Source organism: Castor canadensis, chromosome 5 (genome assembly GCF_047511655.1).
Source record: "Castor canadensis chromosome 5, mCasCan1.hap1v2, whole genome shotgun sequence".
NCBI lineage: Eukaryota > Metazoa > Chordata > Mammalia > Rodentia > Castoridae > Castor > Castor canadensis.
In genome coordinates, this window is record NC_133390.1 from 181,540,531 (window position 1) to 181,553,104 (window position 12,574).

The 12,574-nt window shown below is 55.1% G+C and overlaps 1 protein-coding gene across 4 annotated transcripts in view; it reads left to right on the plus strand.

Annotated features, from left to right (window-relative positions):
• Col20a1 (collagen type XX alpha 1 chain) overlaps nucleotides 1-12,574 on the plus strand; it is a 39,799-nt gene that overhangs the window by 20,177 nt on the left and 7,048 nt on the right. For 2 of the 4 annotated variants that reach the window (XM_020173742.2, XM_074075110.1), the window contains 12 exons: nucleotides 441-570; nucleotides 2,182-2,220; nucleotides 3,671-3,809; nucleotides 5,657-5,799; nucleotides 6,086-6,195; nucleotides 6,601-6,759; nucleotides 6,841-6,918; nucleotides 7,580-7,666; nucleotides 8,546-8,599; nucleotides 12,120-12,215; nucleotides 12,288-12,341; nucleotides 12,437-12,490. In XM_020173742.2, coding sequence (XP_020029331.2) covers nucleotides 441-570; nucleotides 2,182-2,220; nucleotides 3,671-3,809; nucleotides 5,657-5,799; nucleotides 6,086-6,195; nucleotides 6,601-6,759; nucleotides 6,841-6,918; nucleotides 7,580-7,666; nucleotides 8,546-8,599; nucleotides 12,120-12,215; nucleotides 12,288-12,341; nucleotides 12,437-12,490 — 1,143 coding nt within the window. Of the gene's footprint in view, nucleotides 1-440; nucleotides 571-2,181; nucleotides 2,221-3,670; nucleotides 3,810-5,656; nucleotides 5,800-6,085; nucleotides 6,196-6,600; nucleotides 6,760-6,840; nucleotides 6,978-7,579; nucleotides 7,667-8,545; nucleotides 8,600-12,119; nucleotides 12,216-12,287; nucleotides 12,342-12,436; nucleotides 12,491-12,574 lie in introns of all 4 variants that reach the window. The other 2 variants (XM_074075109.1, XM_074075111.1) reach the window with 2 other exon arrangements.

Below are 12,574 nucleotides of genomic sequence, written 5' to 3' on the forward strand. Positions count from 1 at the left end.
CCTTCTCCTATTGGCCTCAGTTGCTTTAAGGTATCTGCTTTAGTTTCTCTGCATTAAAGGCAACAAATGCTAGCTAGTTTTTTAGGTGTCTTACCTATCCTCACCCCTCCCTTGTGTGCTCTCGCTTTTATCATGTGCCACAGAGAGCTTCTAAGCCAGTGGGACCTGAGGCCAGTAGAAGACAGCCAGGCTAGGCCCTGGGTCCAGTAAGAAACAGCCAAACTGGGGCCTGGGACCAGTAGGGGATACTGCCCAACCTGGAGTGTGGGACCAGTGAGAGAAATGGCCAGCCTGGTGTTCAAGGGGCCAGTAGGGGACATAGCCCAGCCAATCTGTTGAAGGTGGCAGCTCTTTTATGGTGGAACAGACAGACAAAAGGAAGCATAATAATAAAGCAGACACCCCGGAAAGCGATGGCTAAGGGGACCTCCTGCCCCCAGATCTCAGTGCCAGGCCCCAGGAACCACACCACACTTCCTGACCTGCTGGCTGCCACCAAGTACAGGGTCCTGGTCTCAGCTGTCTACGGAGCAGGAGAGAGCATGGCAGTATCTGTCACAGGCCGGACAGGTGAGTGAACCAAGACCCAGGCTGGGTCAGACCCCAGACCCAGCCAGACCCTAGTCCTGGCCAGAGCCCAGCCTTAGCCAGACTTTAGACCCAGCCAGACCCCAGACCCAGTCAGACCTCATGCTAGACCCCAGACCCAGCCAGAACCTAGACCTGGCCAGATCCCAGACCCAGCCAGACCCCAGACCCAGCCAGACCTCATGCCAGACTCCAGACACAGCCAGACCCTAGACCCAGCCAGACAGACCCTAGACCTGGCCAGATCCCAGGCCAACCCAGACCCCAGTCCCAGTCAGACCCTTGAGTAGGACAGACCCTAGACCCAGACAGACCCTAGACCTGGCCAGACCTCTGACCCCCAGACCAACTCAGCTCCCAGCCCCAGCCAGACCCCAGACCCAGTAAGACCTCATGCCAGACCCCAGACCCAGCCAGACCTTAGACTAAACTAGACCTCAGAGCAGGCTGAACTATAGACCTGGCCAAAGCCATGATCCACTAGACACCAGAGCAGGCCAGACTCCAGATCTGGCCAGGTCCCAGACCAGCTCCTAGATGAAGTCAGACCTCCCAAGTAGGCCAGATCTGTGAAGACACTCAGCAGGATCATGGGGGAAGTAAGTGAGTCAGGGAGCTTAGGGCCTGCCCATGTAGAGTGGTCATTCTTGTCCCTGCCCATGTCCAGTACTACAGAGGGTGACACAGGGAAGTAGAGGCTTCCTTGGAGCCTCCCCATCCAGAACACAGCCCTAATGCAGGCTGGCTGGGACTGCACAGCCCACACAGAGCACTCCTGCAGCCCCGGGTCTGGGCTCCCGCTCTTACTTTCACTTATAGGAACCGGTGGCACTTCCATAGCTGCCTGGAGTCTGCAGGGGCTGAGCCAGCCAGATGTAGATGGCAAACATGGGGGAGGTGGGAGTCACAGTGGTTGGAAGATGTCTGGGGGAGTCTTTGATGCTGCAGGGACAACATGGGCCCTCCAGCGGTCTTAGTCCTCCACCTGCTAGGCCAGGCCTGCTGAAGAGCTGTCACTTGTCACTTGTCACTGTCTGGTTTCTTGGACAGCCACAAACACTCATGGCAGGTGGCCCTCAGAGGCCATTCCATAATCCTCAGTCCCTTCTGTATGCCCATGGGGTTCTCCAGTTATGGTCACCAATGCCTATGGTGACCAGGACCTCACTGCTCAGTAGACAGCTGCTGAGACTAAAGTCCTGCTCACACCTCTCACCTGGTGGGCAGTAGTTTCTGCTTTCATCCACACCTGCATGAACCTGGTGGTGGAGGTGGCCTATATCCCCAACCCCCAGGCCTGCACCTGTCCCAGGCCCTGTTGTCTGGGATTTGGGGAGCATGTGGGGCCAGATCCCCTTGGGGCTTTGGCTTTGAATTCTTTCAGGTGGGCAGGGGCTCCTGCTCACTCAGTAAGACCCAGGGTAGCAGCACCATCCCTGTCCCCTTCACCAAGCAGTGGGGACCACAGGGTTTGACTGTGGAGAAAGGGTGGGCAGATGGAGATGCAGCACGGGCCACCTGGGCCCACAGGGAAGACAACATTGCCCCTACTTCCTTCGTGGTTGACTCACCAGACCCACTGTGTCCTCTCAGCAGCCTGCCCAGCCCTGCGCCCGGACAGCACCCTCCCAGGTAGGCGCTGTGCATCTGTGACAGCTGTGCCTGTCCTTTGTCTGCCTGCTTCTGTTGGGCTCCTGCTGAACTGTGGAGGCCAAGGAAGTGACAACTGGGAACCCACCACAGAATACTGGGGGATTCTGGGAGGCCAGTGCTTTTTCAGGTGGCCCCAGGAGGGTGGCCAGTTGAGGGGGGCCAGGTTGGCCCATAGATGGCATGGGGCAGAAGCAAGTGTCCTTTCTCACGGAAACCTGGGAGCTGGGGGAGCAATGTGCCAAGCCTGCAGATCCTTGTTCATGCTTTTCAGGAGTTCAGGACCTCCCTCCACAGAAAGGGCTGAGAGTGGAATGTTGTCAGGGGACCCTGTCCCAGCAGGTGATGGTGCCTGAAGGTGTAAGGAGGGCTGATGGCTCAGTGTGAGGGCTGCACATCTCACCTAGGCTCTTCAGTGAGGAGCTCTGTGGAGCCACAGGTGCCCTGAACCTGCTGCTGGGCCAGCAGGGCCAGTGGAGAAAGGGGACATTGGACAGCAGGGCCAGTGGACATACAAGCAGGCACAGCTGATTTCTTAAAACAGGACTCAAGAGCCAGGCCTGGTCTGTAATTCCAGCTACTCAGGAGGAGAGGCAGGAGGATTGTAAGTTTGAGGTCAGCCCAGGCAAAGGTAGTGAAACCTTGTCTCAAAAGCAAAATGGCTGGGGGTGCAGGTCAAGAGGTAGAATGCTTGCCTAGCATGCATGAGGCCCTGGGTTTAATCCCCAGTACCACACACACAAAAGACCTGAAATGCTGGGCATTTGCTTCCTCCTGCCCCAGGTCTGCTGGCAGCGCTGATAAGCGTCCTGCGTAAATGAGATTCCACTTCCACTCTTCCAATCAATGCTGGAGGGAGCTGGCACTTTGAGGTCCACTCTGGCACTTTCAGCTCGGCCGGTTCAGGCCATGGTGGGAATCAGAATCAGAGCCATGGAGGGTTGAGGCTGTGTAGAACCGATGGGGTCACGTGAGGGTGCAGTGCCAGCTAAGGAGAACTCAGCAAGGTCTTCCTTAAAGAGAACGCATTTGGAGGCTGGGTGAGGGCACAGCATGGGTGCCAGGGGCTCTGCTTGGTAAGGATTGCGAGGCAGGAGTTGGGGTTCATGGTTGGGTCTGAGTGCCATGCATCCCATCCTGTGCCATCTCTGGGCCTCCCAAGCTGGGACATTTGACTGAACAAATTCCCCAGTGGAACAGAGGGAAGGTGACAGCATAGTCCAGAGTAGGGGTGGTCATGGCCAGCAAGGAGCTGGGCCCAGGGCCTGACCCTGAGTGCCAGCCTCCCACTGCCCTGGAGGCCCCAAAGCAGGCTGCCTTTCTCATCTCCCGTCCCTCCCATCTGCTGTTTTCCTCTTCAGGTTCTGAATCTTTCTGTCCCTCCCCTCCCTCCTCCCGGATTGTCCGTGGTCATCATTCCTTGTTCCACCAGGGTTTGACCTGATGGTGGCCTTTGGCCTGGTGGCAAAGGAATACGCCTCCATCCGAGGCGTGGCCATGGAGGCCTCAGCCTTGGGTGCAACCCCGACCTTCACACTCTTCAAGGATGCTCAGCTGATGCGTCGAGCCAGGTGTGAGGGATCGATAGAGCTGGGACTGCAAGTAGGGGTTGTGAGAAATGAGGTGTTCAGAGCATGGGAAGGAAACTGACCACATGCCCCATGGCCCTGTCACAACCCGGTCCCAGGGCCGATCAGCCCCTGACACCACACCAGCAAACTGCAGACAGGCCTCAGCCCATACACCCAGGAATCCTCAATTCATAAATTAATAAAATCCCTGGTGTATGGAGTGCAGCCATCCCCCGGCATGTTTCACAGCCACACATGGGCCGAGAAGTCTGTCACACTCTCGGCATTGTGTACACAAGCCATGATGGTGTTTTGCTTTGGATCCTGACAGGGCAAAACCACCAGGGTCCAGGGGTTATGAGGACCTCTTCACAAGCAGTCGTGAAGAGGCTTGTTTGGCCCCTGGTGTCTGGTGGTCACTTTTCCCTGCTTACCCCAGACCTTGAGTTATGATCTTTTCACATAGCATCAAGAGCAGCTCATTTCCCACATCTGGAAAGGACAGAGACACAGACGTGTAACAAAACTAAGTACTGAGAGAATGAGCACTGAAGGGGAAGATTGCCCTTCATGCTGCACACGTATGCTTGAGAGTGAGGGCACCAGCCACAGGTGCAGGCGCAAGCCTGGGGTTCTGTCCTCGTAGTTGCCCCTCCAAAGTGAGAGCAGTTGGAAACCAGGGGCAGCTTTGCAGAGAGGCTGTCCTCATCAGCCAGAGGAGAGTGGCTTTGGGAGATGCCCAAGCCCAAGGAGGTCCACTGGCAGGAGGGACTCACTTCAGTTCAGCCATCTTTAAAGGCAGCAAGGAGCTCTACTGTTGCTGAGTTTGGAAGGCCCTTTCAGCATGATCTATTCTTTTTTAAGATAGCATATAATTTAAATTTACCTCCATAGATATAGAAACACATGAAAACTGGACATCCTAATGGGCTACTGTGTGATAGTTCAATAGCTCCCTTCATTGTGTGAGGTTTAAATCAGGGTAAGCGAATCTGTCTCCTCAAACAGCCATCATGGTGCAATAAAAATGGCTTCCTTTATTCTTGCTTTCTGAATGCAAGTATGGCATGTTTTGTCATCTGCAATTGTCCTGTGCCCACCAGCCCTACCGGCTCCTGCCTAAGCATGCCTTAGTACTCATCCACACCCTTACCACCCTCTCCCCACTGCTGTCTCCAGCCCCTGGTAAGCACCATTCCACTCTGTGCTTCTAGACATGACCTCTTTTAGATCACGTGGTTCTTGTCCCTTTGTCCCCTGCATTTCACTTCACAGCGTGTCCTTCCATGCTGTCCCCTTCGTCTCCTTTGGTTACATCCCAGGAGCAGTAGAGCTGGATCACATAGTTAAGTTTTCGAGGACTCTCTCCCACTCCCCCAGTGGTGTGCAGAAGGCACCCTTTTGTCCACCAGCACTTGATGTTTATGACAACAGCCGTTCTAACTGGGGTGATGGTGTCTCATGGTGGTTCTAATCTGCATTTCCCTGATGACTGTTGATGCTGAGGTTGCTGCCCTTTGTCTTCTTTTAAGAAGTGTCCCTTTAGGCAGGTATGGCTGGTGCCACTGGACCTCATGCTTGGCCTCGCCATTGAGCCAGTCTGATCCCCATGTCAGGCTCTGTCCTTTATGCACCTCTGTTATTTCTGGGGAGCCAAGGTAGGAGACTAGGGCCCTGGGGCTGACAGCTGTCACACTCCAACATTAGCTGGGAAGGCTAAGCATGGCAGGGTCCACGATGGCTGGCTTTTGAAGCAGCTGAAGGCAAGGTTGGGACCTAGGTGCAGGGCTTGTCCCACAGGCCCAGCCACCCTCCATTCTGCTCATGACCCCTGCCTTTGCCTCCAGTGACATCCACCCGGCTGCCCTCCCACCACAACACACCATTGTCTTCCTGGTGCGCCTGCTCCCTGAAACGCCCCGAGAAGCCTTTGCCCTGTGGCAAATGACATCTGAGGACTTCCAGCCCATCCTTGGGGTTCTGCTGGATGGTGACTGTGGGCCCATGTTACCCTTGACAGTTGTTGGGGGAGGGCAGGGGTTCCAAGTGGTCTTCTCTTAACCCTAGGACATGTGGGCTGAGGATGTCAGCCTCCAGGCTGTGGGCTGCAGGGCTTCCCAGGCAGTGGCTGTCAGTGGGCACCCCCCAGGGAGAGGCAGGTGTCCAGCAGGGGGCTGCTGTCCACACCAAGGGCTGCCCCTGCCACTCCTGCCCTCAGTGCTTGCCGTCTCTTGGGCTTGGGCCATTCTCACCTGTTCCTTGCCCCTCCCTGGCAGCTGGCAGAAAGTCTCTGACCTACTTCAACCACGATCCCAGGGCTGCCCTGCAGGAGGCCACCTTTGACCTGCAGGAGGCCAAGAAGATTTTCTTTGGGAGCTTCCACAAGGTCCTGGGGACTGCTGCCTGAGCCCCATAGGCCCTGCTCTACCGCTGGCCTCCCCAGCATGTGACTGCTTCCCCCAGAGCACCAGAACGTTCCCTGAGAGTCAAGTGTTGATGCATCCAGGGCCTCTGCCCCTGATGCCCTTAGTCCTTACTGTCCATCTTAATTTGGGTCAAAGAACACCACAGCCCTTGTCTTTAGGAGCACCTGTAGCAGGTATCCCTGGGGAAGCTGAGGCCCAAGGAGGTGACTTCCCAGGGTGCCACAGGACACGGGAGGAGTCAGGATCACAACCCTTAGGACCTAAGGTGTGGGCTCTTCCTCCATCTATTTTGGCCCTGGCTGGACAGCTCAGATGGGCATCAACCCTGGCCTGGTGGTGAGGGACTTTCTGTCATGTCTCTGCAGGTGCATGTGGCTGTGGGCCACTCCAAGGTCAAGCTCTATGTGGACTGCCGGAAGGTGGCGGAGAGGCCCATCGGGGAGTCCGGCAGCCCACCTGCTGCCGGCTTCGTCATGCTGGGGAAGCTGGCCAAGGCCAGGGGGCCCCGGAGCAGCTCAGCCACAGTGAGTCGGCCTTGTCCTGCCAGGCTGGGTGGGGCTGTCTAGGGGCCTGTGTCTGGCTGACCTTCTTCCTTACCTGCCTAGTTCCAGCTTCAGATGCTGCAAATCGTGTGCAGTGACACCTGGGCTGATGAGGACAAGTGTTGTGAGCTTCCTGCATCAGTAGGTGGCAGCAATGCCATGGCCACCATCCCTGGGTCCTGTGCAAGTGTCCACCAAAGGTCACACAGTCTGGAGTAGATGGGCCTGTCTGGACCATCACTGTCTGTTGAGAGATCAGGGCAGGCTTTCTGGAGGAGGTGGGCTTGGGGGCCAGGGTGGCTGAATAGGAGAGGCCCAGAGGCTGTGGCGGCAAGCCAGGAAGCCCCCAGTTGCAGCTGTGGCAGTTGCCATGTACTGTGAGGGTTGCTCTTCTTTTCTGTGGGCCCAGCCAGGTATGGATGGGCCAGGAACAGGTTCTTTCAGCAAGGCTATGGGGTTGTCCCTGGACCGCTGGGACAGCCAGCTGGTCCTGAGCGCTCATTTGGACTTGGCCATGCTGGGGGCCTGAGAGAGAAAAGAGAAGAAGGGGCCACCTTGCCTAGGGCTCATGTGGGCAGCCAGGAGGAGACACCCAGGACTTGCTGCATATGTGGGGCTTACAGGTTTTTACCTTAGCCTGTCCACTGTGCAGTTCTGTCCCCACCCTGACCCACCTTGGGATAAGCCTGGAGATTTTCTTGGAGCCAGGTGTCCTTAGCCACACTGAGCCCTGAAGTCAGTCAGAGCCAGGGAGAAGGCTCCTCCTTTCTTCCAGAAGGACAAGCTGCCTCCTTTCTTCCAGAGGGACAAAGAAATGTGCCCGGCCTTCCCTTCTATCTCCGCCTGCTCTTCCAAGACCCACGGGCCCCCAGGACCCCAAGGTCCCCCTGTGAGTCCAGCAGCCTCTCCCCTGTGGGTGACCAGGGACTTCTGGCCCACACATCTCTGTCATTGGTGGAGGTGGGGTGGCCCCACATATTCCATATTCCCTCTTAACTGGTAGGAGCCCAGACTTCTGAGCGGTCCTCCCTAGCCTGCCACACAGAAGGGACACACTTTATGAGCCTCCTTCTGCTGTGTCTACCTGGCCCATGAGCCCAACCTGGCCAAGCTCCTCCTGCCCTGTAGCCATGACCCTCTCTGGTCCATGACTTTCCCTCTGTGGGCAGGCATGACCCCTCCCTGGCATGGAATCCAGCATGTCTTGAGTATTCTTGTTGAATTGAGGCCCAGGCCCAGCTGGCCTCCAGGACTATGTGGTGGTAGCCAGTGGGCTGTGACATTGCTGGCTATGATGTGGTGAGCTATGAGGCACAAAATACAGATGGCTCTGTCCTGGATGCTGGGGGTGGGTAGGTTCAGTTCATTTGCATCAGAAGCCCTTCTGCCTTGGCCCAGAGGAGGCAGCTCTTCTTGCTCTGGGCTGGCTTGAGTGTCTACAGGGTATTCTCAGACCTCTGTTGGAGCTATCTCTGCCAGCCCTGAGGCCCCAGGGTCCCTAGAACCTATCCTACAGGCTCAGTGGGGGCTTTCAGAGCCAACTATGACAAGATGCCTGTCACCAGCACTTCTGCTGAGCTCAGTGGTCCACTGACATCACCATACAGGAGCCAGGGTCTGAGCTCAGATCTGTTTGTGCCCAACAAAGAGAGGAAAGGATGGTCAGGACATCCTTGCCCTTGGAAGCCCCTTATCCTTCCCTCAACAACATAGACAAGGATCCAGGGCTGGGTGAGACTGAGACTCAGCCCTGTGTGTGCTTTTACAGGGTCTCCCTGGGAAGAATGGCACCCCAGGAGAACGGGGCCTCCCAGGGCCCAGGGTAAGTCTTGTAGGGTGTGGGGGTGCCTGGGTCTGACGTGCCAGGGAGGTCCCTCCAGCACATTCAGAATGCATGAAGCCAGCTGTATGTTTCCTGCCCCTTCAGGGAAGAGAAGGCTCCCCACGCTGTGGACAGGCAGGGACCTGATGCCCAGGGAGACCAGGGCATTCTTGGGTTTCCCCATCACCTACTGGGCACCTGGCCCTGGATACTTAGTGGACATTCCTTCTTCATCCCCCACCCTCATAGGCAGAGGCATCTTATGGCACAGGTGGGGAAACTGAGTCTTGGGAAGGTGAGGCGCCTGCCCAGAGGGTGAACCCAGGCCGTCTGGCTCTAAAGGCCACCTTCTGTCTCCCCTCTATTTCTTGCTGAGGCCTCTGTCTGCCAGCACTGAGATTAAGTTCCAAAATAGTTTCAAACACACTTAGCCTCGGAGCACTAGGGCAGGGTCTAGCGGTGCACCAGGGGTGGGGTGGATACTGGTTCTGTGGAGAGGGAAGCAGAAGCGGTGTCCTGTGATGGCAGACCACCCCACACTGGCCCGGAGGAAGCCCTCCTCATTGATTCTAGAAATGTACTAAGCCACCATGCCTCGTGCACAGGCAACAAGATGCATAAGAAGTGCCAGCTGCTGTGACACCCTCTCCTCTGTCCCACACCCATGCCTGCCCATAGCCCTCCGGGGGGGATCCTGTGTGCACCTGAGGGCACCACCCTGGCCTGTACTGGACATGAAGCCTTGCTGGGAGGCACATGTCCAGGGAGAGCTGGCCGCAGTCCTCACGCTGAGCACTGAAGCACGGTGTGGAGCCTCTTACTGCAAAGGCTGCCACAGTGCTCCTCCCTGCATGTGTGCATTTCCTGGAGTTTAAGAGAATATCTCAGGGATAAGTTCCTGGAATGAGTTCTGGCCAAAAACCACTTCCCCCTCGCAGGCTGAGCGAGGTGCCCCTCACTCAGTCACGGGTGAACAGTGACTTGCCACCCCCCTCCACATATAACTGTCCGACAGGGAGCTGCCTGCTGGGTGAGGCGCGCATCCCCGTGGGGTTTTTAAAGTCTTGCATGCCTGCTGGAAGTTGCCAGGATGCTCTTGTTGGAAATGTGTCTTCTGACACCTCCGCTGTGCCACTCTGCACCCTTGACCCATGTTGCTTGAGTCTTTGTGGGGCTTTACACCGTGTGGCGTCAGCTTTGCTGACTTGTGACTTCTTTGCCGTTTTGCCACGTGTCTTTTGACCTTTCGATGCACTTCCATACAGATTTTTAAAGTAACTTTTACCTAGTCCACATCATTGGGTTTTTTTGTTTGTTTGTTGTTGTTTTTGGTGGTACTGGAGTTTGGACTAAGGGCCTCACGCTCGCTAAGCGGGTGCTCTACCAGTTGAGCCATCCCACCAGCCCTTTGTTGTGATGTTTCTTTTTTGAGATAGGGTCTCACAAACTACTTTCCCGGGCTGGCTTTGAACTGCAATCCTCCTGATCTCTGCCTCCCAAGTAGCTGCGATTATAGGCGTGCATCAGTGGTGCCCAGTTGATCTTCAGTTTTTTAATTTTGTGACCTACTTCAAAAGGTCTTCCTTAGTCTGAGAGTAGAAAGTGTGTGTTTCCTCTCCCAGGGTCTTTCAGAGGTTTAGGGATTCCTCCTGGCTTGCTTGGTTTGAGGTGGACAGGAGCCAATTGCAACCCTTCGCAGACCCTGCCCCATGACTGCTGGGTCTCTGCGCAGTCAGCCCCTCAGAGTGCGAGTCAGCACCATCTTCACCCTGTCCTCCTTCCCTGTGTACTTTGTTCTTTCCGCTGATTGTCTGTCTTCATGTACCAAGTCCATGCATCTTAAATGACAGCTGGCCCTTGGTGTCTGCAAGCTTCCAAACACACAGATTCAACCAAGCACAGATAGAAAGTGTTTGGGGGAAAATTATGTCCGTCCTGAACATGAACGGATTTTTTCCCTTCATCCTTTCCTAAACTGTACACTATCACTACTGTATAGCTTTTACATTGAATTAAGTATTGTAAGTCACTAGAGGTGATTTAAAGTACCTGTAAGTATACACCCCTTTCCCTAAGGGACCTGAGCATCCATGGATCTGGGTATCTGAGGCCACCGAGGGACGACTCAACTCCAGATTTGCTCACGATGTTGGTATCTGCAAGGGCTGGTCCTCTGTCATCTTTTCCTTCTGGTTGTTTCATTGGCTCCCCTTGCTTATTTCATTGTTCAGTTAACGTACGATAGCTTTCCGTTGACCTTAAAAATTCAGTTGATACTTTATTGGCACCATATTCCATCTATAGCTGAACTTAGAGACAAGTGGTATTTTTAGGATTTGAATCGTCTTGTCCTTCTGTTTGTTCAAGGTGTCTTTTGTGACCTTTAGTAAAACTTTTGGGACGTTGCATCTTACGGGACCCTCTGGGCTCTTGTTCATCCCTACACGTCACATCTCTTGTCACTCATTGTCTCTCATTATTTATAGACGGGCTGTTCTCGCCGAATGTTGTTTTTGTATCAGCTTACTTGTCTTTGGCTTTTCTAGAGAGTTTCCAGGTTTACAACGCATATCATTTATTTCCCTGTCCAGGTTTTATATCTTTAATTTCCTTTTCCTGCCTGGTGGTGTTGGGTGAGGGCTGCAGAGTTCTCTCAAAGGCCAGCAGTGATACAGATTTTCTCATCTCTTGGGTTAACAGAAGTGCCCTGAGAGCAGCCTCGGAAGTGAAGGCAGATGTTCTGTCGTGTGATAGCAAAATCCACTTACTCTTGATTTATTGTGGGACTTTGTAAAAATCAAGAATGAATGTTAGGTAAGATTTAGCACCTCTTCAGTGGCTACAGGCGTGATCAAACAGTTTTCTTCTCGGAGCCGTTCGCTGTTAATTTTGATGTGTCCTCAGGCACTAACCGTTCTCACATTTGTTAAGCAGCCAGCCTGGCCACCTAGTCCTTGTTACCACTTAACACGCTGCAGGGCTGTTTGCTGGCATTTCACTTACAGTTGCCTTGGCACTGGTAATGAGCCTGAGCTGTTTATTATGTGGAGTTTGGAACACTGATTGGCGTAATTAAAAAAAAAATCTCTTGGAAGTGTATTCTCCCTTATCTTGAGCACTAAACAGCCCTGGTGTCGCCTGTCCCTTCAGTGAGCTCTGAGTGGTGTTTGGGTTTAGAGCTTAAGGAAGCTTGTCCCCTGCGTGTGTGCTCTCCCTCTCCCCAGGGTTTCCTGCAGACCCCCACCCGGCCCCCTTTGGGACCAGAGTTGGGGGAGGCCTGGGAGAACTGTTGCACCTGCTGGCTCTGTGCTCACTCACTGGTGGCCCTGGAGAACTGACCTGGGGCCAGGTGTGCCCTGCAAATGGCCACATCAAGACCCTCCCAGGGTGGGTGTGAGGGTATGTAGGACTGCCTCTGGCTTCTAGCAAAGGTGTCTATGGCAGTCTGAGAACCATGGAGTGGTGGCCAGAGGGCTGGGGACACAGGGGACATGTCTCAGTGCCCACTCTGTATTTCCAGGGAGAGCCAGGACCACCTGGACAGACAGGACCAGAAGGCCCTGGAGGTCAGCAGGGGTCACCAGGGGCCCAGGGCCGCACAGTCCAGGGGCCCATGGTAGGTGTTATATTACTCCTTCCCTCTTCCTTCTCTCCCTCCTCTCTGCTGCCCGGTCCATTTTCTCCTCAGGGTCCACCAGGGATCAAAGGAGAGAAAGGGGACCATGGACTCCCAGGCTTGCAGGTAGCATGGCAAGGCTGTGGCAGGGCAGGGCTGTGGGCAGTCCCCTCCTCTGGGTATGACCTTGGCCCTTGCCTGGGCATCTCTGTTCCCTCTAGGGCCACCCTGGCCAGCAAGGCACCCCTGGGAGAGTTGGCCTCCAGGGACCAAAGGTACTGGCTCTGGGCCCTAAGGTGTCACATGGGTGGCCTGTGAGGGTCTCGGGACAGGCTGTGGGGGTGGAGACGGGGGAGGCC